Source organism: Leptosomus discolor, chromosome 4, assembly GCF_034619465.1.
Source record: "Leptosomus discolor isolate bLepDis1 chromosome 4, bLepDis1.hap2, whole genome shotgun sequence".
Taxonomy (NCBI): Eukaryota; Metazoa; Chordata; class Aves; order Leptosomiformes; family Leptosomidae; genus Leptosomus; species Leptosomus discolor.
This window is the reverse complement of record NC_141394.1, coordinates 83,215,427-83,237,976: the sequence shown is the minus strand read 5'-3', so window position 1 is coordinate 83,237,976 and position 22,550 is coordinate 83,215,427. Positions and strand designations below refer to the sequence as shown.

General features: G+C 65.9%; 1 protein-coding gene across 1 annotated transcript; it reads left to right on the top strand.

Annotated features, from left to right (window-relative positions):
- The first annotated feature begins 101 nt into the window (after nucleotides 1-101).
- Nucleotides 102-21,745, top strand: VAX2 (ventral anterior homeobox 2). Its single transcript, XM_086464595.1, has 3 exons — nucleotides 102-414; nucleotides 5,197-5,384; nucleotides 21,254-21,745. The coding sequence occupies exons 1-3, from the start codon at nucleotides 102-104 to the stop codon at nucleotides 21,743-21,745; spliced, it is 993 nt and encodes a 330-aa protein (XP_086320721.1).
- Nucleotides 21,746-22,550: the final 805 nt, after the last annotated feature.

Below are 22,550 nucleotides of genomic sequence, written 5' to 3'. Positions count from 1 at the left end.
GGCGGGGAGGGGAAGGGGTCTGGGGAAGGTGGGGGGGCCTCCCCTCCCCCCCCCGCCTAGTCTTGCCTCCTCTCTCCCTCTCTCTCCCTCTCTCCCTCCTGATGTTTGATCCCGCCGCGGCGCCCGCAGGGATGAGCGATGGAGGGGCCGAGGCTGGCAGGAGCCCCCTGCTGCTGGCCGAGCCCGCGGCCACCGGGCGGGCCCGGGAGAAGGCACCGACCCGGGCGGAGCTGGAGAGCGCCCTGCGCGGCGGCGGCGGCGGAGGCGGAGGAGGAGGAGGCGGCGGCGGCGGGTTCAAGGACATCCCGGGAACGTCGGCAGTCAGCCCCGGTTCCTCTAAGGAGTGCGCCCCGGACAGCGAGAGCCCGTCGGGAACCGGCGAAGCGGACTACTGCCGCCGCATCCTGGTGCGAGGTACGGGCAGGGTCCCCGGGCCCCGTTCTCCGCTTCCCTCCCCCCCCCCCCCCCCCCCGCCATATCGGGACACTTCTCGGCTGCGCTCACCCCCGCCGCTCGGGTCCCCGGGGGTCCCGGTGGCAGCGGGATGGGGCGTATCGTGTGCGTGTGTGGGTGCGTGTGTCCCCCCGTCTCCTCCGCCCCGACCCCGGCACCGCTTCTAGCGCATCCCCGGCGCTGCCCGCCTGCGAGCTCCGGCCTCCCGGCCCCGCCGCCGCCCCGGCGGCTTCCCCCGGCTCCGTGCGGCGGGGACCGGGCCCGGTTCCCCAACCCGCTCCGCCGTGCGGCTGCCGGGAGCGGGGCCGGGCTCGCCGTGCGTGTCCGCCTCGGTTTGCGGCCGAGGGAGCGGGCTCGGCCGGGCTCAGAACGGGGGGACCGGGGGAGCAGCCGAGGGGCTACGGACCCCCCGGCCCGGCCGAGCCCCGCCGGGGGGACGCGGAGGCAGCGGGAATGGGGGAAAAGCATCAGCTTTGCTTTTAAAGCGTTGTCGCAGGAGAAAAGCGTCATGGAGCGGCGGCGAGTTAGAGGCTATTTTTTTTTTTTTTTTTCTTTTCCCCCTCTTTATAATATCCCTCGCTCGCCCGGGGATGGGGGGATGCGGGGGGCACGGCGGGACCCGGAGCCGGCGCATCCCTCCCCGCCGCCCGCGCTCAGCCCACCGCCGGCCCGGGGCTGGCCGGGACCAGCCCCGGCTTGTGGCGAACCCCCAAAGTTTGGGGTGCCTCGGTGGGGATGCGGCAGGTACCGAGAGCGCCCCGGCTCCCGGGGCGGCAGCGCTGGGGATGCTCAGCATCCCCCCCCCCCCCACCCCCCTCCGCCCTTCCCTCCGCCGCTCCCCAAACCGGAGCCCGGAGAAGCTCCGCCGCCGCTCGGTGAGCACGGCCGAGGCCACCCGGTTCCCCGCCCGTTCGCGGGGCCTGGCACGGCACGGCACGGCTCGGCTCGGGCATCCCGACCCGCCCGGAGGCTGCGGAGCGGTTGACGGCCCGGTTGCAAGCAGCCCCTCCGCTCCCCCCAGCTTCTTTCCCGGCTGTCGCGATAAGCGCTTGTCGCCGACAGCCCCGTTGTCGCATCGCATCCCGAGTCCTCCCCGGGCGCATCGGCCGGGGGGGCGGGGGGGGGGGGGGGGGGGAGAAGGGGCAGCGCTCGGGAGCGGGCCCCGGGGTCCCGTCCGGTCCTCGGTGGCCGCCGCAGCCTCCGCCGGGGTCAGGCCGGGGTCAGGCCTCTCCTCCGCCCGGTTTCGGTCCTACCGGGGCCGCCCCGACGGGCCCGGGGCTGGGAGCGGGGTGGGGAGCCGGTGCCCAACCCCAGGGTAGGGTCCCCCCTTCTCCCGACCCCGGGGACCCTCGCCCGGGAGCGCCCGGTCTCACCATCTTGCTGCAGCCGTCGCGGTGCGGACAAAATGGTGGCGGGGAGAAACGCCGCCGATCCACGGGAACGGGACCGAAATGGAGCGGGGGGATGCGGGGGGGAGACCCCGGTTGGCGGGGCCACGGGGCCGGCGCGGCTCCCAGCCCTCCCCCAGCCCGGGGCCCGCTCCCGGGGAAGGGCTCGGTGCCAGCCAGGGAAGCGCCTCCAGGTTGATTTTTCTCCAAGGTGGCTTGTTTGGTTGTTTGGTTGTTTTTTAAATTATTATTTTTTTAATATATGTTTTAAAATATTTTTAACTCCCCCCTCGGCAGCGGGTGCCGCAGGGCCCGTGTTTCCCCCCGCTTTCCCCTTCCAGCTGCCGCCACTCCGGTGGTTTCGGTGGGGATGGAACCTCCTTGGTCAACGGGAGCCGGCTGGGAAGCAGCAGGGTCCTCCGTGCCCTGGGACCACCGGGACTGGAGGGTTGGGGGGGGGATGTTTTCCCCTGTCGCTGTGCTCTCCCGGGGTCCCCGGTACCGGACGGAGCCTCCAGCCGCTGCGGTGGGGTGGCTTTGCCCATGGAGGTGGCCCTGGTCTCGTCGGGGTGGCCAGGCTGGCGGGAGCTGTTGGACCCGGGCACGGCCCCGGGGGGGTTGTACAGGCCGGTCCTTAGCGGGGATTAACGGGACACGGCCTCGCCGGAGGAGCGGGGCTGCGCTGGAAGGGGAGTGGGGGGCAGATCCCAGGGTGCTGCCCCCCCTCCTCCTCCCGGGGGTGCCCCAACGCTGTGCCTGGGGGGTGCAGGTGGATGCGGGGAGCTCTGGGGGGGGACACACACACTCGGGTGCTGTTTGGGGTGCACTGAGAAGGGCTGAGGGCTCCTGTGCCCCCCAAGTGTGTCCTGAGGTGTGTGTGTGCCACCAAGGCCCTGGCCTGGGGAGGGGTGGGTGGACGTGTTTGGGGCTGGCAGGGCGGGGGTGCGCCCCAGAAACGTCCCGTGACGGTGCAGAAACCCCCGTATAACCGGCTGCGCGGCCTCTGCCTGTCCTGCCTCGTCATATTTAGCTGCTAAGGCAGAGGAGACATTGATCCCCTTGGTCCCAGGCTTTTTTTTTTCGGAGGGATTTCAACCCCTGACCTTGTCCTGGATGTGCTGCCATCGGGTGCGGCCTGGTCCCCAAGAGCAGGACCCGTCCGTCCCCACGGCCCCACCACGGGCTGCTGGAAAACCCCGAGGCAGCCACGGCAGGAGCCGGTGGGTGTTGGGGGTCTGGGATCCAGCGGCCGACAGGGGAAAGCTCTCAGGAGGGGGTTCCGCAGGCAGGATGGTGCTGTGCCTTTCCCGGCACGGCGAGGGGGATGGCCACCGGCCCCTCCCCCCCCCCCCCCAAAACCCGCAGCGGGGAAGGTCTGAGGTGTGCAATAGGGCTGCGACCTGCCCGTGCCGCAGGGGCCGGGGCGAGGGGTTTTGCCTCTGCCCTGCCGAGCTGGCACCACGGGCTGTGCCCCCTTCCCTCCGGGGCTGTGCCCAGCCCGCTCCCCCCGGCCCCGCGCCCCAGCTGCCGGGGGGATATAACAATAAATAATACCCGCCGTCGTGCCGGCAGCGCGGCGAGGGCGGCGGGGCAGAGCCTTGCAGCTGCGGCCGGGCAGCACGAGCGTCTCTGCTCGCCGCCCCTCGCTGCCGATTGTGGTGTCGGGGGGGGACACACACACACACACACACACGACCCCGCGGCGTGGACGTGCGGACGTGGCCCGAGCATCATCCCTGCAAACGTTCTGCTCCTCGCAAAATGGTGCCCAGGCTGGCGTCCCCATCCCCTGCCACAGGCCCCCCCCCCAACCCGCCTGCAACCCTTCGCCTTCCCGACAGCCCCGCGCCCACCTGTGGAGTTTGGGGGTGCGGAGCGGACCCCATGCTCCTGCTCCCACCGGACCCTCTCCCACCCCGGCCCTCCCCAAGCGCTCTGTGGCCCCGCTGCCTCCCGCAGGGCCGTGCTCCAGCCTGGAGCGGGCTGGCCGTGCCGGGACGGCTCCTCTGCCACGTACCACAACGCCGCCGTGGGAAACCAGCTTTGGGGTTGGAGTCCCCCACCCGGGTCTGGGCTTGCTCCCCGCTCCCACCGTCCCCGGGCCGGCTCCGCCGTCCCCAGGCCAGCCCCATCACCCCTTCCCACGCCGCTCCTCACTCTTTTCCCCCCTTCCTGCCCCAGCAATTTTATAATCCTTTCATGCCTGAGTCAGCCAGAAAGAGAGAAAGGAACTTCCCTCCAGCCAGGGCTGCCCGGGTCCCTCCGGGCTCGGGGCTGCTCGCCCCGTGTGGCTCCTGGGGCTGGTTTTTATCCTGCGGGAAAGACGCCGGGTAGAGCCCTGCAGCCAGGGCTCACCCAAACTGGGCTCTCCACTGGTGTGACTGGTGCTTAGGGAAGGCCACCCCAAGGGACAGGGAGCACGAGGGGTTTGGGGTCTGGTAGGGACCCAGCGGGCAATTTCCAAGGCTCCTGGTTTTTCTGACGCGGTGCCGCAGCCGGCACGCAGCCCCGAGGGGCACGGCCCAGCCCGCGGAGCTGGGAGAGGCGTCCCGGGGCTCCGGGGTTTTTCAGGGGGACCTCCTCCTTTTCGGCAGCGGAACGTAAAGCCGAGGCTCCTTCGCCCTTGGCGAGGAAGGGGCCAACGCGGGAGCGAACGCCTCCGGGTTTTGTCTCCCCACGTCCAGCCGTGGGCAGCGATAGTCCCGGCCGCCTGAAATCCGCTGCCGGGAGCGGCTCGGGGTGTGCGGCGCTGCCGAAACTTGTCCTTTAGCAGAGAACTGCCCCAAAGCGGGAGCTGCTGCTTTTCAAGAAATATTCCTTCAGCGAGAATAATTCTGGAAAGCAGGGAATGGTAACAGAGGGAAATTTTTTCCAGTATTCCCAAGGAAGGGCAGAAATAAGAATTAAAATGTATCTTTAATTAAAAAAAAATCTTAAATTTGAACTCTTTCTTGGTATAGAGCTATTTTTGGCTTCTGGCTTTCAGGAATTATTATTTCTGTGATTAAACGCTCCGTTTTCCTGAAAGACTTTTTTGTTTCTATTTAGCTCTTGAAAAATAAAATAAAATTATGAAGAGCTGTTACCGATTCCTGGAGGTTTATAAACGTGCAGCATTTGGGGCCAGAGGGGACAGCTATGGGATGTCGCCTGTTTTAGCCCCAGCTTGGGGGACTCCTTACTGTTACTCCAGCAGCGAGCCCAGGCGCTCACACCAGCCCTGACGGTGCAGCCAGTTCCTCCCCCAATGCTGTCCATTTCGGACCAGTTCCCCCAGTCCCTTTCCTCCCCAGCTCTCCCCAGAGACGTCTTTTTTTCCCTGACAGCCCTTCTGCCCTGTTTCCCCAACCCCCAGATGCCAAAGGGACGATCCGGGAGATCGTGCTCCCCAAGGGCCTGGACCTGGACCGACCCAAACGGACGCGGACGTCCTTCACGGCGGAGCAGCTCTACCGCCTGGAGCTGGAGTTCCAGCGCTGCCAGTACGTGGTGGGCAGGGAGAGGACGGAGCTAGCGCGGCAGCTCAACCTCTCCGAGACCCAGGTAAGGCTCGCGGGGGCTCCGTTGTGGCGTGGCCATCCCCGTGGCCTCGTGGCGTGTCTGTGCCGGCCGCCAGCGCGGCGAGGGCGGTAAAGGGGAGGTGGGGGCAGGCAGAGCGGGCAGAAAGCAGGGCTGGGGTGGGCGAGAGCTGTCCTGGGGGAGAGCCGGGGCTGAGCAGAGCCCGTGGCTACGAACCCGGGGCTGGGGGCTCGCTGGGGCGGAGGGGTGCCGGCCGGTGTTGCGGTGGGGAGCCGGGGCCGAGCGCGGCCGGGGGAAGCGTGCGTGGTGCTGCGGGCGGTGGTTCTCCCCCCACCCCTTCGTCTTTGAGCCCAAGGAGCTGGGGTTAGGGCGGGCGAGGAGCAGCCCCGAGCGGGGTCCGTAGGGACCCCCCTGGCCGCCGTGGTGCTCCCCGCGGCCCCCAGGAGCGTCCGGCAGAGCGGGGAAGAGACAAGAGAAGGGACCCCGGGGCAGCACCCACGGCGCAGGGTGGGCGAGCGGGGTCGGGCATCGCCCTGGGTGCCGTCGGGATGGGGCTGCGGACGGATCCGGCACGGATCCTGCCCCCCGCCGCTCCCCGCAGCCTCCGTGGCTCCGCTCCAGCGGCGTGGGGGTGCCGCTGGGGTCCATCCCTGCAGACCCCGAGCTGCGGCGTGGCCGGGGGGGGGTCTCTTCTCCATCACCCCCCACCCCCGAGGAGCTTTGCTGGTGGGGAGGGACTTTTCATCCCAGCTCTCCTGTGCCGAGGCTCAGCCTGGTGCGGGGAGAGCTGGGCTGGGCGGCCCAGCCTGGGCGAGCTGCGGCGGGAGAGGCTGCGCCTTGCTCGGGCGCTGGTGTCGATGGCTGCTAAGCAAAGGGTGCATCTGCTGGGGCTGCGAGGGTTTCGGCTTGAAAATGTACACGGAAAGAGTAATTGTAGTAGTAATAGTCAAGTGAACGGAGGCCGCGGTGCAAAGCAGCCCAGCTGGGAACTACAGAAAAACCCGTCAACCCAGTCTGCCCCTTCCCTGGCCAGTAAGAGGCACGTTTGGTGACAACGACGTGGTTTCATCGAGCCGGATAGGGAATGATTTCCATTTTTCCACACCGCTTGCGGAACGAACCCGTCCCGGCTGTCAGCAGCCAGGCCCCCGCCTCCGGCGTGCCGAGGTGGGTCTGGTTTTGGGGAGACCCTGTTGCTCCGTGGTGCTGCGGCACGCGCTGTGCGAGGGGGAGCGGAGCCCCGGCGCGCACGAAAAGCGCTGCTTTTGGCTCTTTCGGTGGCAGAGCGGGTGGGGGTTTTTTGGCAAGGAGCAGGTTTCGGGCTGGGGGGTACGAGCGAGGAGGCGCTGGCGGCTGGCACGGCCGTGCCGCCGTTGGGAGCGAAGCCCCCCGGTGAGCCGGGCGCTGCACGGGGGTCCCTCTTCCCTGGGGAAGCCCCGGTCCCAGTGTCACTCCCTCGGAGCCGGGAGGGACACGGGGGGGCCGTGCCGTGCCGCGCTGGGGGACAAGCTTCGGCGGGCGCGTGGGGCGGAGGGCTGTGCCGTGCGGGGTGCCGGCTGCCGCAGCCTGGGGCTGGGAGGGCGCAGCCTCTCCGTGGGGACTGATGTCCCCTTGTTTACCGCTCGCTTGGCGCCTCATTGCTGCCTTCGTCACCCGGCGAGAAAATTCGCACCCTGTAGGCCACGGCTGTCTCTTCTCCTCTTCTCCTTCCCGCATCCTCTTTTTTTCCCCATCTCTCTCCTTCATCTCTGTCTTTTTCAATCCCTTTCGGTGCTTTTCACAGCATTTCCTTCCCTGCAGCAAACTCCCAGTTGTACCTTCCCGGTTCCCCCCGCCGCTGCCCGTCCCTCCCCAGCCACCACCGTGCCCGGGGATGGCGGTGCCAGGCTCAGTGCCCGGCTTCTTGCTCCCGTTAGCAGGGTGTGGGTCCCCTTGGGTCGTGGTTTCAGGCTCTCTGCACACTCAGGCATCGCCCCCCGGCCCAGTCCCTCTCCGTGTTCGTGACTGGGAGGTTTCCTCGGCCGTTTACAAGACCCCTTAGACCTGGAAGGTGTTGCGTGGCTCCATGCGGCGTGCTGGTCCGCTCTGGATGTGGCCTGGGGACCTGGATGGTCACCACCAGCCACTCCTGTCCCACCGGGCTCCTCTGTGCCCCTCAGCTCCGGCAGGGACAAATCCAGCGTTAGCAACGAGCATAGAATTTGGGATAACTTTGGTGATTTTCCTCCCGTTGTTACCCAGGAGCAGCTCGTGGTATAACCAGCCGCTCCATCTAACGTCTCACTGGTGGGTTCCCAACCAGCAGCACCTTGTGGCTCGCTCTTGGTTGACATTTGCGTCGTGCTGGTGGCTGGGATGGTGGGGCGGATCCTTTCCGTCCCCTCACGGAATGATATCCTGGTTTCAGGATCAGGGAGCCTCCCCCCCCCCCCAGCTTCTCCCGACTTTGCTCTCTGCTGGGACCCCCCCGGCGTCCCACCACGGGAGGGGAGAGCAGGGGTGGGGGGGGGCATGAAGGAAGGGGCCGCCGAGGAGGGTTTGTTTGTGGCTGTGAATGTTCGGGAGGAGGAGGAGGAGGTGGGGGGGGGGGGAATGATTCATCTCCGCTGCTCTGCGAGAAGAGAGTGGTGCAAACGGCGTGATGAGATCGGAAGAGACGCGATGTCATCGCAGCTGGAGAGCTGCAGCCAAGCGTCCCCCGCGAGCGGGTCCGCGGAGCCGGCTGCGCCCCCGAGAAACCCCGCCGGAGCAAAGAGAAAGGCCTCTCGGAGGCTCTTCTTTTACTTCCCCGGCGTCTGATCCTGCTTTTTTTGGCAGACTGTGGAGGGGAAGCCGGAACAGCCCACCTCCGTGTTGGGGCGCCAGGATCTTCTGGCTTCCTCGTCTCTGCCCCTGCCCTGGGCAGGGGGGATCACCCAGGATAAAGGGGGGGATTGCCCGGGGGAGAGGGCGGCTCAGCCAGGCCTGCTGCACTGAAGGGACCCGGGGGGGAGTTTCGGAGCTACCCCTGCTCCGGCGAGGATGAGGAGGGGGCTTCCACCGGCCCTTGGCTCTCTCCAGCCCGGGGCATTCACCTTCTCCCCGCAAGGAGCCACGTACCCGCTCTGCCTCGCCGGGAGCTGCTCGGGCTCCAGCCCAGCGCCGTTGGTGCTTTTATTTCTAATTAATCCACAGGCGTGGTTAGCGTTAGGCGAGTTTAATTAGCCCGTCGAATATTTTCACCCACTTGCCGAGCAGCAGCCTGGGGATGCGGCTGTGCCGGCTGCTGCATCCCAGGTGAGCTCTCCCCTTCCCGGCGTGCGGAGCTGCGGAGGGGCTGCCCGAGCCCACCCCGGCACAACCCACCCAGGATCCGGCCCCGTGCCCTGAGCGGGGAGTACCCCGTGCCGGCGCATCGGGCTTTCTCCAGGCAACGCATCCCGAGGCGTCTGGGGAAACGTGTCCCTCCTTAGTGTCCTTAAGGGGTGGAAAATGCCAGGCAGAAGGACCACGGGGGGATGGCGGAGGGAGGATAATTCCCACAAATCCCCTGGCAGGAGGAGAGGCGGGATGGGCTGGCCGAGGGGATTTGCCCGGCCCAGGAGGCTTTGCTTTCTGGGTCAGGAGTTCAATGCCAGGCTCAGGTTCAAGTGACCCGGCGGATTTTGCCAACTCTCCCAGCCCTCCTGGAGAAGTGGCGCTCGTGTCCAGCCAGGGCTCCTTTGGAGGAGGTCAGGACGGGGCCGCTCCCCACGCAGCCCCGAGCCTTGTCCCTCCGCTGAGAGGTGGCTCGTCCCCTCCCAAGGCCAGGAGCTTTGGGGGACGGGGATGTCCTCGCTCGAGGAGGCCGTGGCCAAGAGCTCTCGGACCCGTGCACCTCCTGGAAGATGCTGGCGAGCTTCTGGGCTCCCGTGTGGCATCTGAAGACCCTTTGTAGAGGGGCGGTGGGGGCAGGGGGTGGAGAGCGGTCTTAGCGTCGTGCTCCCTGCCGGAGAGTCCGTAGGATCTCCTGGTGGCCCCCTCGCCGCCACGGGCTCCATCACAGCCAGTCTGGCAGATCTTGGGACAAACTCCTGGGCCGTCCGCAGTGGAGGTTGGGCTCCTACGGCGCCGGCGCCGCACCCTGCGCGGCGTGGGGGTGGTGCTCGCGGCGCGGAGCTGTCAGGGCTGCGACACCCCCCCAACGTGGAGCCAAACATGTGTGAGAAAGCAGCTGAGCCAGAGGAGGGGTGGGAAGGGCTATTTATAGCCCGGCAATTAGGAGGACGCCGTTAAAAATTAATCGCACCTCCAGTCATTAACAACTATCAGTCCCTGCAGCGGGAGAACAACAAAACAGCGGTCGGTGCCAGCACAAGTTGTCCCCTCACGGGGAGCGCGGCGGGAAAGCTGCGGGCTGGAGGAGGCGGGAGTCGCCCGGAGGTGGGCGGCAGCGGGAGGTGCGGGAGGGCCGCAGGCGCACGAGGCGGGTGGGACCGTCACGCCGGGCTGCTCGCCGCGAAGCCCCCCTCGTCCTGCCGTCCGCCGGCCTCGGGGTGTGGGGAAGCTGCATTCCCAAAGCTCTGCTGGAAACCCCTTTTCCAGACCGTGCAGGGAATGTAGGTGTCCTAGCCACGGGTGTTCTTCTCTAAGGAGGCCTCCATCCATCCATCCATCCATCCATCCATCCATCCGCCCACCCACCCTCCCACCCACCATGCTCTGCGATGTATAGGAAAATAGTCTCTGACATCTTCTGTGGTTCGTGTTGCCTCCACTCGGATGCTTTTGAGCCGTCCCTGTCTCGTGCCGTGGGTGCTGCGACCGTCCTCCCGTGGGGAATTGCCCAGCGGGGAATGTTTCCTCCCCTCTGCTTGGGGAAGCTGCTGGTCCCAGCTGGGTGCTCCTGTCCTTCCCCCTTGGGCCACGTCTGGTGGAGCTTTTCCTGGTCAGGCTGAGCTAACCAACCCAGCGGAAGGGTGCCCTGTTTTCCTGGCGCAGTTCGCTGCCGGACTGGGTCTGACCCACCTCCTCAAGGGACCTGGGGCGCTCCGGGGCTGGCCCTGGGGACGTGGGGACAGCGGGATGGGGAGCTGGGGAAAGCGTCACGTCCAACCGCGGTGGCCTGCAGCCGGCTCCTGCTGCTAAACCCGGGGGTGGGTGGCTGTGGGGGCGTCAGCCTGAGCCATCCCGTGTTTAATGACTCCCAGGTCAGACTCGGACGCTGAAGGCATCTGGCTTCCACGGGAAGGGGGGGTCCTGGGTCCCCTTGCGGGAGGTGGCCGCTGGAGATGCCCAGGGTCACCCTGGAAGAAGGTGGGCATCTCCGGTAGCTTCTGGGTCCCCTTCCCACATGCCAGCCCGTGTCAGAGCACACTTGTGGAGTAAACCTGCTCACATGGACGAGCTAATCCCGTCCTCTCCCCGTGGCGGGGGCACGTGGTGGGGTTTACCCTGCAGCCGCGGGGCCCTGGGCTGGTGGCAATAAATCTGTGTCAGAACCAGGTACCACGTAGCGGCAGGACCCGGCTGGCACAGCCCGGCCCCGGCCCCTCGGGTTCCTCCAAAATTCGCCTTTTTGGCATTTCGTTTCCCAAAGCGCGTCAGGGAGCGGGGGCAGCGGGATCGGGCGACGGGCACCGGCTTCCCGGAGGGGGATGGACGACATTTCTAAAGAGGGGAAAGGAGCAGCTCTCAAGGGGGAGCAAGGGCACCCTCTGGAAATGGGGCTCTTCTCCAGGGCAGCTGCTCCTGCCATGAATCAGATAACCCGAAATGTCTGGGTGCCCCTGCAGCTGGCACTAGGCAAAACGGGAAAGCATTCCTTGAGATTTTTGTCGCTAAGCATTTACAATCGGAAACGCCGGCGGCGTGAAAAACAGTTCCAGAATTTGTGATTGAAAATTTCAGTTCTAAATGTTGCGAGCGGGCTGGGTGTTCCAGAGCCGTCTCCAAGGCTTCCTCGGTGCACCCTGTACGGGAAATTTGTTGCCTAAAACTGACAGTTTCCGATGGAAATCGGTTTTGGTGACAGTTTTGGATCCGGCGTCGATGCTGGGGCAGGAACCCCAAACGCGATGGCCCCAACCCCAGCCACCGCCTGGGGTCCCACCATCCGGGTGCTCCCACCTCCTCAGCTACATTTTGTTTTCCACTGGGAGAAAAGCCATACTGGTTTGCCCTGTGCGTGGAAAACGGGAGGAAACACCACCAGGATACTTTCTGCTGGGTCCTGGTGCCGTGGGAGGAGACGTGACCATGGGGACAGCCATCGGTAAAGGGCTGGGACGCACAAAATACCCTGAATTTTGGAGCAAAAGCGGGCCGAGGGCGTGCTCCTCAGAGTTCTGGACCAGCGGTGGGGCACGGGGCTGCTCTGGGAACGGGCTCCCAGCCGAGGGCACGGCCAGGTCCCAGCAGGTCGGGGCCGGTTGCCACCTCGGCTGTCCCCGGCACGCTGCCCGGCCGCGGGCTGGAGCTCGGCGTGGCTGGGAGCGGGGCCCCGAGCGCGTCCGTCCTGGGCTGTGGCAGAGGGTTTGGGGTGGGTGGCAGTGCCAGGGGGGCCCCAGGCGCTGCCGGGGCGCAGAAGGGCTGGAGGAGAAGCCGAGGGATGAGCCCATCCCTGCTCGGCACCGGCTCCCCGTTCCCACCATGGCTGGGGAGCGGCAGACGGGTCACGCAGCCGCCGCGCCGTTACGAAACCTCTGACCGAGGCGGCTTTGGGCAGCGAGCCCACTGGCTTACACAACGCCGGGGGCCCGAGCCTCCGCCGGCCCCCGCCTCCACAGCTCCACCGTTGGGATGGAGGGAGGAGGAGGAGGAGGAGGAGGAGGACGGGTGGCCAGGGTGCCGCTGCGGGGAGATGGCGGTGCGGCGGGCTGGCTCCCACCTTCCCCCGCGCCACGGCGGGGAGCTAATCCTGGCGAGGAAAATGGCGTCGGCCGGGAATAGTCCCGGATGGCCGGCGTGATGGAGGTGCGCACGGCGTGGGGCGCGTGATGGCGCCGGGGTCAGCCCCGGGGCAGGGCTGCCACGTAATAAACACCGTCCAAACCCAATAACGCACGCCCCGGGCCTGCCCGCGCTGGGGCCGGGGTTCGGGGCGATGCTCAGGGGAGGGCGAAGACCATCGCGTTTGGCCGCCCAGCACGGGGACGGCGAGGGGCTCGGGCGTTCTGGGCGGCGGCGGGGGACGCTGGCGTGCGGGAGGGTCTGTGCTGGTGCAAGCAGACACGGCGTGCCCGCTGCCTGGGGCTGGGGTGGGATGGGACGGGGGCTTCGGGCTCCCACCGGCGGAGCGTGATGGCTCGGGAGCGACGTCCCACCGCCGCTCAGCCGCGAGTCGGCAAAGCGCGTCGGTGAAGTGCCGAGTGGTATAAAAAACGAGCCGAAGAGAGGGGAGGGCACTGCCCGGTGCTGGGCTGGCCAGCAGGGCCGCATCCTGCTCTGCAGGCACCGGAGCGGGGAGGGGAGAGCGCTTTGGGCGGCGTGCGGGGACGGACGAGCGGAGCAGGGGCAGAGGGAGGCGGGTACCGGACCGAAACGCTCCGCAGACCCCCGGATCGCCGTGGGGCCGTGGGCGCTCCCACCCTTCCCACCCTCGGGTGGAGCGCGCGCGGGGAGCTCGGCCTGCTGCCGGCGGGGGGTCTCCGTCGGGATTAACCGCTCGGAAATAATTCCCTTTGTAGCTCGGAGGTGTTAGAGGGATCCGAGCAGCGGCCCAGCTCCCGGGTCCGGCTCCGCGGCCAGAGGAGGGGCTGGGGGAGGCGAAGCCGGGGCTCCGGCACTCCCCGAGTTCGTGGCACAGGGCGCCGGGGACCCAACCCCTCGTGCGCTCCATGCCGGTGCCGCCGCGCTGCTGACGGCCACGCTCTCGGCACACGCTGCCCCACGGCTGCTCCTGGCGCTGCCGGCACCGGGAGCTCCCGCCGTGCCGTGTGCCACCGCGCCTGGCGCTGGGGTCCGGCGGGTGGGGAGACGCCGTGTCCCCCTTCCCCGCGTGGATTCCCTTGCCCGGATCTCTGCCTGCCCTCCTCCGGTTTGGGGGGGTCTGTGGGCGGGTCTGGCCCCCCCCCCCCCCAACGCCAGGCACACGTGGCGGGGCACGTGCGGGCACAGGCGTGTGCGCCCCCACGGTGCCTGCCGTGGGGGCGATGGCTTGGAGCCCTCGGCGCGGGAGGCGTCGGGCGCAGGAGCGGGCGGCTGGGCCGGCCGCGTGTCCGTCCTGCGGCTCGGCGGGCGGGCGGGCGGACGGACGGACGGACGGACGGTGCCTTCGCCGAACGCCCCCGCAGCGGCGCCCCGAGAAGTTCAGATGCTCGGTGACATTTCGAAGCGCTTTTCCTTTGCCCCCCCGCCCTTGCGAGGGGAGCAGGTGAAGCAAAGGTCTCCCGCTTTCCTCCCAGGCGGGGAGCGGCGGCGGCGGGGAGGGGTGGGGAGAGGGTGGGCTGCGGGGGGAGAGGGCTGCGGGGGCGCCTCGGTGGCCCTCGGCAGCGCGCTCCGTTCAGCAGGCACTAGGGGGGTGCGTGCGTGTAAACAGAAAAGAAAAACGATGTGAAGTTAGAAAAATAAAGCAGCAAAACAAAATGAAATAATAGAACAAACCAGAATGAAATAATAAAATGGAATAAAATGGAATAAAATAGAATGAAATAGAATGAAATGGAAGGAAACAGAAAAGAGTAGGATAGGATAGGATAGGATAGGATAGGATAGGATAGGATAGGATAGGATAGGATAGGATAGGATAGGATAGAATGGAATAGAATAGAATAGAATAGAATAGAATAGGAATGGGCCAAAATTTAAAAAAAAAAAAAACAACTTAAATTTAAAATTTAAAAAATGAAATAAACCAAAATAAAATAGAATAGAATAAACCAAACCAAACCAAAATAACGTAACGAATCGTAACAGAATGTAACGTAACATCAAATGACCCCCGAGCTGCCCGAGTCCGACAGACGGGGGACCCGGAGGCAGCAGGGCCAGGGGCACACTGGCACCTCCGTTGGGGCTCCCCGAGGGCTCCTCGCCGCCGGTCGCGCGGTTCCCGAGCCGGCCGGTGGCCCCGCGGCCGCTCTGGCTGCGGCAGGAGCTGCCGGGGAGCGGAGGGAATTGGGAATTGCCGTCGTGCTTTCCCGGCGGCGGCCGGGGCTGTTTCTGCACTTTCCTCGCCCTTCTCCTTGGAGGCTCGTGACGTGTTTGGGCAGCGAGCCGGGGGCGGGGCGGGGGGGGGGAACGGGCCAGGGGGAAGCTTTTTTGGGGAGCTGGGAAGGGAAATCGATCCGGCCTTTGCTGAGTGCGTTGCTGCAGAGCACGGCCAGCTCCCCCGAGAGCCTCTCCCGGCAGTTTGGGATTTGTTTGCTGCGGTTCCTCCTTGCTTTACTCCCGGTAAATACGGATGTGAGGGGAGGCACGTAGCCTGCGATGGATGAACTTGCAACCCGAGGTCCTCGGGGGGTCGAGCCCTCTCCGGCGCTGCCGGGTGAGAGCAGGGCTCGCCAGGAGAAGGAGGGAGAGGGGCGGGGCGAGAGGCTCCGCGGTGCCAGGGGGGAAGGTGATTGGGGATGGATGCTGGCTGGCTTTCGCACCACGCACGAGGAAGCGCCTCCTGGAACGATCAGGCAGCAGGTTTCAATCTCCCGCGTTGCTTTTCCACCCCGCGCGCAGCTGAGGTGTCGTCCTCTTGGTCGTTGCCAGCCGGGCGCCACGTCCAGCCTCTCCACCAGCAAGGGGAGGGTTGACCTTGCTCCAAGCGATCAGAACCTTCGGCTCCTGATGTGGTGAAAAGAGCAGGGAAAGGGGGGAGAGGGAAAGGGTGTCTGGGACCTGCGGCTGTGGGTGGGTCGGTGAGATGGTGGTGGTGTTTTGCAGAACCACAGAACCATTAGGCTGGAACAGACCTCCAAGGTCATCAAGTCCAACCGTTGACCTAATTATTGTACGCTGAAGGCTGTTGTAATGGGTGCTGAAGGCTTTGGGTGACTCTGCCAGCCCGGGACAGACTGGACAGGTCTGGGGTCTTCACCTTCCCTCTCTGCTGGTTGTTATTGCAGTTGGTGCTCTGGTAGCACCTACAGGTCCTGGGGGAGGTGAGGACCCACCACGCTCAATCCTCAGACACCGTTGCTGTCCCCAAGCAGCACGTCTCCATGCAGGGTTGAGCAGAAAAAGAAGGGTGAGAGGTGCCAGCGTCCCGTTTGGATGGCGTCAGAGATGGGAATGGCATGCCCGTGTCCCAGCTGGGTATCTTTGGACCTTCCCTGGTGCCTACAACACGGCAGGCTTAGGCCTGGATAAGTCTTGTAGGCAGAAACATGCTTTTTTACCCCTCTGGTTAGAGTCTCTGCTGTGGTAGCCACCTCACCTCCAGAACAACCACGTTGCTGTGTTTAGACACCTCGTGCTGGCCAAGCGCCACCTCTTCAGGTCTCGATACGTTCGTGCTGTTACCAGCCGCGGGGTGACGTGACCACGTCTGTCGCGTGTGGCCCAGAACCTGCAAGTCAACGTGGGCGGTTGATGCCGGGAGCGCCGCGGCTGCCTTGTGCCTCCCTGGTGAGCGCCCGCGCGGCTGGTGGCTGTCCTGATGGACAGGCGGAGATCTCTGCCCTGAATTTTTTATGGAAACAGCCAGCCCAGGACAGAGCAGGTTTTCCTGCTCGATTTTCGTGCCGCAGGACCTAGGAAAGTCGTACGCTTCCGAGCTCTAAAGGAGGCGGAAGGCGGATGGACCTTTCTGATCCCCTGGTAGGGTTTTCCTCCTCGCTCCAGCTGAGCCAGGGCGTCTCTCGTAGGAGAAGAGGACAGCGAGCCGGGCGGCTCGGTGCGATGGCGAGAGGGCTCCGGCCCCGGGAACGGGGCTGCAGGGGCGGTTCTCCGCAGGGTCCACCCGTAGCGTCGCTGCCGCTCGAGTCTGCCTCGCCTCAGCCCGGGGATCACGTCCTACCCCCGACAGGGCGTCCCCTGCCCTTACCAGCCTCTCTCCTGCTGCAGGCACCACGCAAAGCAGAATTTCCAGATCCAGACACGTGAGGGGTTGTACCCCGAGATCCCACTTGCCTCAGGGGAAGGTGGGCACCGGACCTGGTCGCAGTAACGGATCAGCTACCCTGCGCCAGGACTCCTCGTGTCGATCGATGGATCCGCGGGTCGTGCTTCTCCTCAGGCCTTCAGCGTCACGCCGGTTCTTTCATGCCGTGTCTCCCAGGGCTTTCAGAGACAGCTCCTTCCTCCACACGGCTTGCCTCCTCGCCGTCCCTCTGAGAGTCACCTTCCTTTGCTGGCGAACGCATGACCTCTCACGTCCCGCTCTCCAGGCACATCCCGATGCGTGTTGTTGTCTGTTTGTCTGTGACCTGACTGGCCTGTCACGTGTGGGCCTGGATCCCGCAGCCCCGGGCAGGGGACTCGCGCTTGCTGGAGCCGTGGACTCTTCCTGGGAATTCTCGGGAGCAGGGGGAGGCTTCTCCCCGGCTCCCCGTGCCCTCCCCGGCCAGCTGTCCTGGCTGTCCCCCAGCGTGACGCAGCTGGGAACTGGCCTTTCTCCCTGTTCCTAGGGAAAGGGTGTCCTTGCTCTCACTCTCTTCTTCACCCCTCCAGTCTGGCAGGAGAGCTGGAGGCAGCTGGTTTCTCCCCACAGCCCTTCAGTTATTGACCGTAGCTCGCCGAGCCGGTAGCTGAGAAGCAAAACATCACACCCGGGGCTGCGGTACCTCCTCCGCGGGTGCTGGAGACGCGGTACCCACCAGGGAAGTGCCAGCGTGGTCCTCCCTGCCCTTCCTCCAGGCCAAGCGGGGTGGGGTGTCATTGCCACATCGCAGGCACGCTCCAGTTCACCCAGGAGCTTGGATGAGGAAGAAAGCCTGCTTTTTTTTTTTTAGAGGAGGAATTGAAGCCAATCTCACCAAAGCAGACCTTGGCGAAGCACTCGCTATGGTGGCTGACGGGGAGCTGGGGGCGAAACCGGAGCAAAAGGTGAGTCGAGAACTTGCAGCGTGGAGGAGAAACTGGAGTGGAGGGGAGATGGTGGAAGATATTGCTGAGAGACGAAGGATCAAGGCTGGAGGGAAATTACTCATGGACTTGTCAAGGACTGCATCTGGCTGAGCTTATTTACATCTGCAGTGATGGGAACCCAGGGCTTGATCATAATGGAGGATGAAAAGGACATGGATCTACTAATTAATGACAAGCTGCATATGAACTTTAGCCACGGAGGCAAATGTGATCCTGCTCATCCGATATGTCACCAGCGCGGATGGGGAAGAGCTCGCGTCCGTCCACGAGGCACGAGGAGACCTTACTTAGCACAGCGCGTTCAGCGGGGGTTGTGGGGTTCCTGGGTGGTGGGCGCAGAGAGGGGCCGCGGGTGGAGGACAGGAGAACCTCCTGCGAGAGGGTCGGACGTAGGGTGAAGGCAGGGGGGGCTACAGAAAGCTTCTATCTGGACCTGTAAGTGGAGGTGCATCATCGCCAAGGGCATCGGCCAACCCTAGCGAAGGAGGAGTGAGAGCAGACGACATCCAGCTGGGAAGGGGCTCAGCTTCCAGCTGGGAAGCAGCCCTGGGAAGGAGGAACCCCATGAGTCCTCTTCCCCCTGAGGGAAGCTGAACCCCCAGCTGAACCCCGTGTCGGGACGTTTGAGGCCAGTGTCACCTCCACCCTTTCTCCCTCCCATCCTTTAGCGTTTCCCCTCGTGCCCCCAGCGGTTTCGGCACCAGAAATTCGTGCACCCCAATACCCACCTTGGTGATTTGCTGGACTTGCCCATCCGTACCGTTATTAATGGTCGGTATTCAGCGTCACACCCGAGCAGACGACTGCTGCCCCTGGGAAGTTCCTCCCCAGCCAACCAAGAACTCCCAGGAGAAGCAGTAGCACAGACCAAGCACGGAGCAAAAGCCAAAGCACCCAGGAAAAGTGCGCTCCCATGGGAAGCCGGAGGTGGAGAGGGAACAGACCAGACCTCTGGAGACCCTGACAAGGGCCCTTCGCTTTTGTTGAGCCATGTTTGCTTTTCCAAACCCTGCGGAAGACAACCAGAGCCGGCCTTTGGGGACACCAGGGCTGAGGATCATGTCTCTACTGGTGGCCGGTGGTGGATGAGTAGAGAAAACAGGGTGCAAAGCGGCCCTGTCCTTGCCGTGTCTTTCTACCCTTAGGGAGCGCTCGCCGCGAGGAGGGACCCAGGCCGTCGTGTCACGTCGTGACGCCTCCGTTCTCCTGCGTGGGGTTCTTTTTGAGTCCCTTCTGCAGCCCGCTTGTGTTTCGGCTTCCAGGGCTCCCTGCAGCAGGGCCTAACACCGCCTGCGCTGCCCGAAGAGGCTCTGCCTCCTCCCTTGCCGGGGTTTCCTCCCTGGGGACCCCACCTGATGCCCCCCAGTCCTCGTGTCAGGAGAAGCCCCGACTCCCCGGGGCCGTTCCCATTGCGTGCACCAGCGGCGGTGCCACGGAGCGGGAGCGTGCTCTTCCCCGGGGGCTTGGTCCTTCCTTCTGCAGACGCTCCGGTGTCTCCTTGCCCGTCTCTCACGTGCTTCTGCTCAGGCAGCTTGCTCCGAGGGCGGGAAGAGCGGAACCGACCGACAGACACCCTGCCCCGGCTAGTGCTGCTCAGCACGATGTCAGGCTAGATATAAGCAAGGAATTTTTTACATTGAGGGTGGTGAAGCGCTGGAACGGGTCGCCCCGAGAGGCGGTAGATGCTCAGACGGACGCCGGGCTGAAGGAAGCCGGGGTTGGGTTGGGCTGGCGGCAGCGGGGGGCTCTGGAGCCCTCAGGGATGGAGACGAGAGGATGGGCCCAACGCACCCCTCGATCTCCATCCTCCCCGGCGCAGCGTGGCGAGAGCGGGGCTGGGCTGCTGCACCCGGGGGGTGCTGAGCCCGATCCGTGGGGGGGTGACGGCGTTGGGTGTGGGGGAAGGGTGGGTGCTGGCGTGACGAGGTGACGAGGAGCCCCCTGCCGCCTCCGGCGGGGCACCCGGCTGGGCTGGGGAAAGCTTGTGGGCAGCTCCTGGGCGCTTCGTGCCCACCCCCAAGGCCATGATGGCGCTGACGGGGGGTTCTCTGAGCTCTCGCTCTTCTGGAGGGGGCTGGCTGGGGGGTGCTTTGAGCGGAGAGCGCTGGGGCTGGGCGTTTCTGTGGGGACTTAGACCCGACCTTCGTTAAGGGGTGGATAACGGGACTGGGGGGCTGTGGGAGTCCCGCTCAGCCCCGCCGCCTGTGCTGGGGGGGGGGGATCTGTGCTCCCCAGAATTCGGCAGCCCAAGGAGGTCCCCACCAGAAAAGCCGCCTGTTCTGGTCGGGTCACCATGCCCCGGGACCATGGGAGGACGCAGCCCTGCCCAAACCCATCCCGCTGGCCGGCATGGAGGGACCGACGGGGACAGTGGGGAGGGGACGTCAGCCCTGGGAACCCGTCCGGGCTGGGACGTGGGCCCAGCAGTCCTGGTGGCACTGAGGGATCCAGGGTCCCTGTGCCACCATGTGCACGGGCAGGGAACGTCCTCGAGAGCTTCCACGAGGGACCCTGTGGGTAAGGGGGGCAGGACGTGGGCTGGCAGCGCCCCATGGTCCCGGGAGGTTTTGGCTGTGGGATATGAGCCCAGCCCCGTGGTCCCGGTGTCCCCCCATCGCCCGGGAGCATCTCCCGCTGCTCCTCCCCGAGCATCCCCAGCCTCCCTAGACGTCGGCTCCACTATTATGTCCCCGGAAAGGGGCCGGGGGGCTGAGACCTCCCCCACCCCCACGCTCCATTAGCTCTGTACTGTGGGTCCATTGTGCTGGGGGACGCGCGGGGGCTGTGTCAGTGCGCGACTGTCCTGCCCCGGCGAGTTTCCGATGACTCGGAGGAGGCTGAGACCCGCTGGCCCCGGAGCAGACGGGGACAAAGCCTGTGCCAACGTGCTGGAGTTTACTCCCGGGGTCCCGGCCAGCGCCCGACTCGTCCGTTCCCGTCCGCCACGCTCTAACCCGAGTGTCTTCCCACCCGTCTCCTTCCCTCACCTCCATCTCCGTCCGTCTGTCTGTCCCTCATGCCTCTCTCTGTCTCTCTCTCTGCCTCTCCTACCCCTCTGCTCTGCCAGGGAGGGACGGAAGCGGGGGGCTGCCCTCCCAGGGGAGAGGTTAGGGGGTGCGGGGGCAGCCGCAGGGGTATGGGGGCTGTGGGCTGGGGACCGGGTCCACGTCCCAGCTGGGGGAGTCAGGCGCAGTTTTGGGGCAGGGGGGTCCCACGGAGGGGGGGGGGACACGCTCCTTACTTTGGCCAGAGGCAGGTTGGGGGGGGGGGGGGGATGTCCCCAGCTGGGTTCGGGCACAAAAGGGGGGTCTGTGCCCAGAGGTCTGTGCCCCCCACCAGAAGCCACCGCGTCCCCTCACATGTTCCCCTGTGCTGTAGCAAGGCGAGGGACCCTCCACCCTGCCCCGTGTCTTGGCCTGGCAAGGGGAGGACACGACACGCAGGTGGGGACACAAACTTGGGTTGGGTGACCCTTGGCAGAGGAGAACCCAGCACGTCCCCGTAGCTCAGCATCCCCGGGAGAGCCAGCGCAGGGCAGAGGTGGCTCAGCACCGGGCTGGTGGCTCCCTGGGGTCCTAGGCTGGGCTTCCATCCCCAGGATCCCGTCCCTGGGCTCCTGTCCCTGAGCTCCCGTCTTGGGGCTCCTGTCCCCAAGCTCCCGCCCAGCTCCCTCCTGGCACCCGCAGGAATCCGCCCTTTCCCTGGAAGCGGCAGGCGGGAGCGGCTTCTCCGCAGTCCCCGTGGCGGGGGATGGATGTCGCCTGGGCGTTTATTTTAATACGTCTCTCTCTCTCTCGTATCTCTCACTCTCTCCTGGTTCTCGCCTCTCTTTCCCCCCCGCGCTCTCTTTCCGTCCGTGCCTTTCTGTCCCCCCACCCCCACCCCCCCCCCATCCCTCCCCATCCCCACCCCAGGTCAAGGTCTGGTTCCAGAACCGGCGCACCAAGCAGAAGAAGGACCAAAGCAGGGACTCTGAGAAACGCTCCGCCGCCACCTCCGAGTCCTTCGCCACCTGCAACATCCTCCGGCTGCTGGAGCAAGGCCGGCTCCTCTCCGTCCCGGCCCCCCCCAGCCTCCTCTCTCCCACCTCCCACCCCATCGGCGGTCCGACGGGCAACGGATCCGGCTTGGCCACCCCGGGAACCACGTCGCCCGGGCTCGGTGGTGGGAGCAGCTCGCCGGGGCCGGGAGCCTTCAGCCTGCAGGTCCCTTCTCTCACCGCCTCCTCCTCCTCTTCTTCCTCCTCGCCCAGGCTGCCGGCCGCCCCGCTGTGTTTTGGGGGGCCGCTCCTGGGGAGCCTGCACGACCTCCCGGGCGCTTACGGACTGGGCACTTCAGCTTTTGAGCCTTACACGCGGCTGGAAAGGAAAGACAATTCTATCCCCAGCAAGAAGCCAAGCCCTTAAATCCAGAAGAGTGTCAAAAGGTCTCCCCTCGCCCCTCTCTCCCCCCCCCCCCCCCCCCGCCCCCCGCGCCCCCCCGCCCCCCGCGCCCCGCACCGGCGTTTGATTTGGCACGTGGGATGTGGAAGAGCGTTTAGCACATGGAGGGGGGTGTGTGGGGGGTGTATGTGTGCGTGTGCACACACGCGTGTGCACGCCTGGCCACCCCCCACCCCACCCCACCCCCCTCCCCAGACACACCAGTACAGCCGTGGAGGACACCCTGCAAATCCTCGTCCCGGGGCGGAGGCTGAACCGGTGGTCACGCCGGGGAGGGGGCGTCCCTGGGTGTCCCCCGTCCCTCGCCGACGCCGCTGGATCTGCCCGGGCCACGTCCCCACGTCCAGGTATCGCCCGGGCAGGGTCTGGAAGGCGATGCTGTGGTCTGGGCTGGGAGAGGAGCAGCTCCCGGGGGTGGGGGGGGGGATGCTGGGGGGGGAGGGGGTGTTTGCTGACGCCCCGGGGTCTTTCGGTGCCTCTCACAAGTGGGACCACAGAGCCCCGGTCCCTCTGGACCCAGCCCGTGCTGTTGGGGTCACCGCCGAAGCCCCGGGGAGCGGGAGGGCACCCCGAAAGGGAGAGCGCAGGGCAAGCCTCGGGCCTCAGTTTCCCCCCTGCAAAGGGATGAGGGTGTCTCCCAGCATCCCGGGGGCTGCGGGGGCCAGGACCGCTCTGCCGGCGGGGAGCCCCCGTGGCCAGGGGAGACGGGGAGGTCTCGGGGGACACACACACACACACCCCCCGATGGTGACAGTGATGCTCCAGCCCC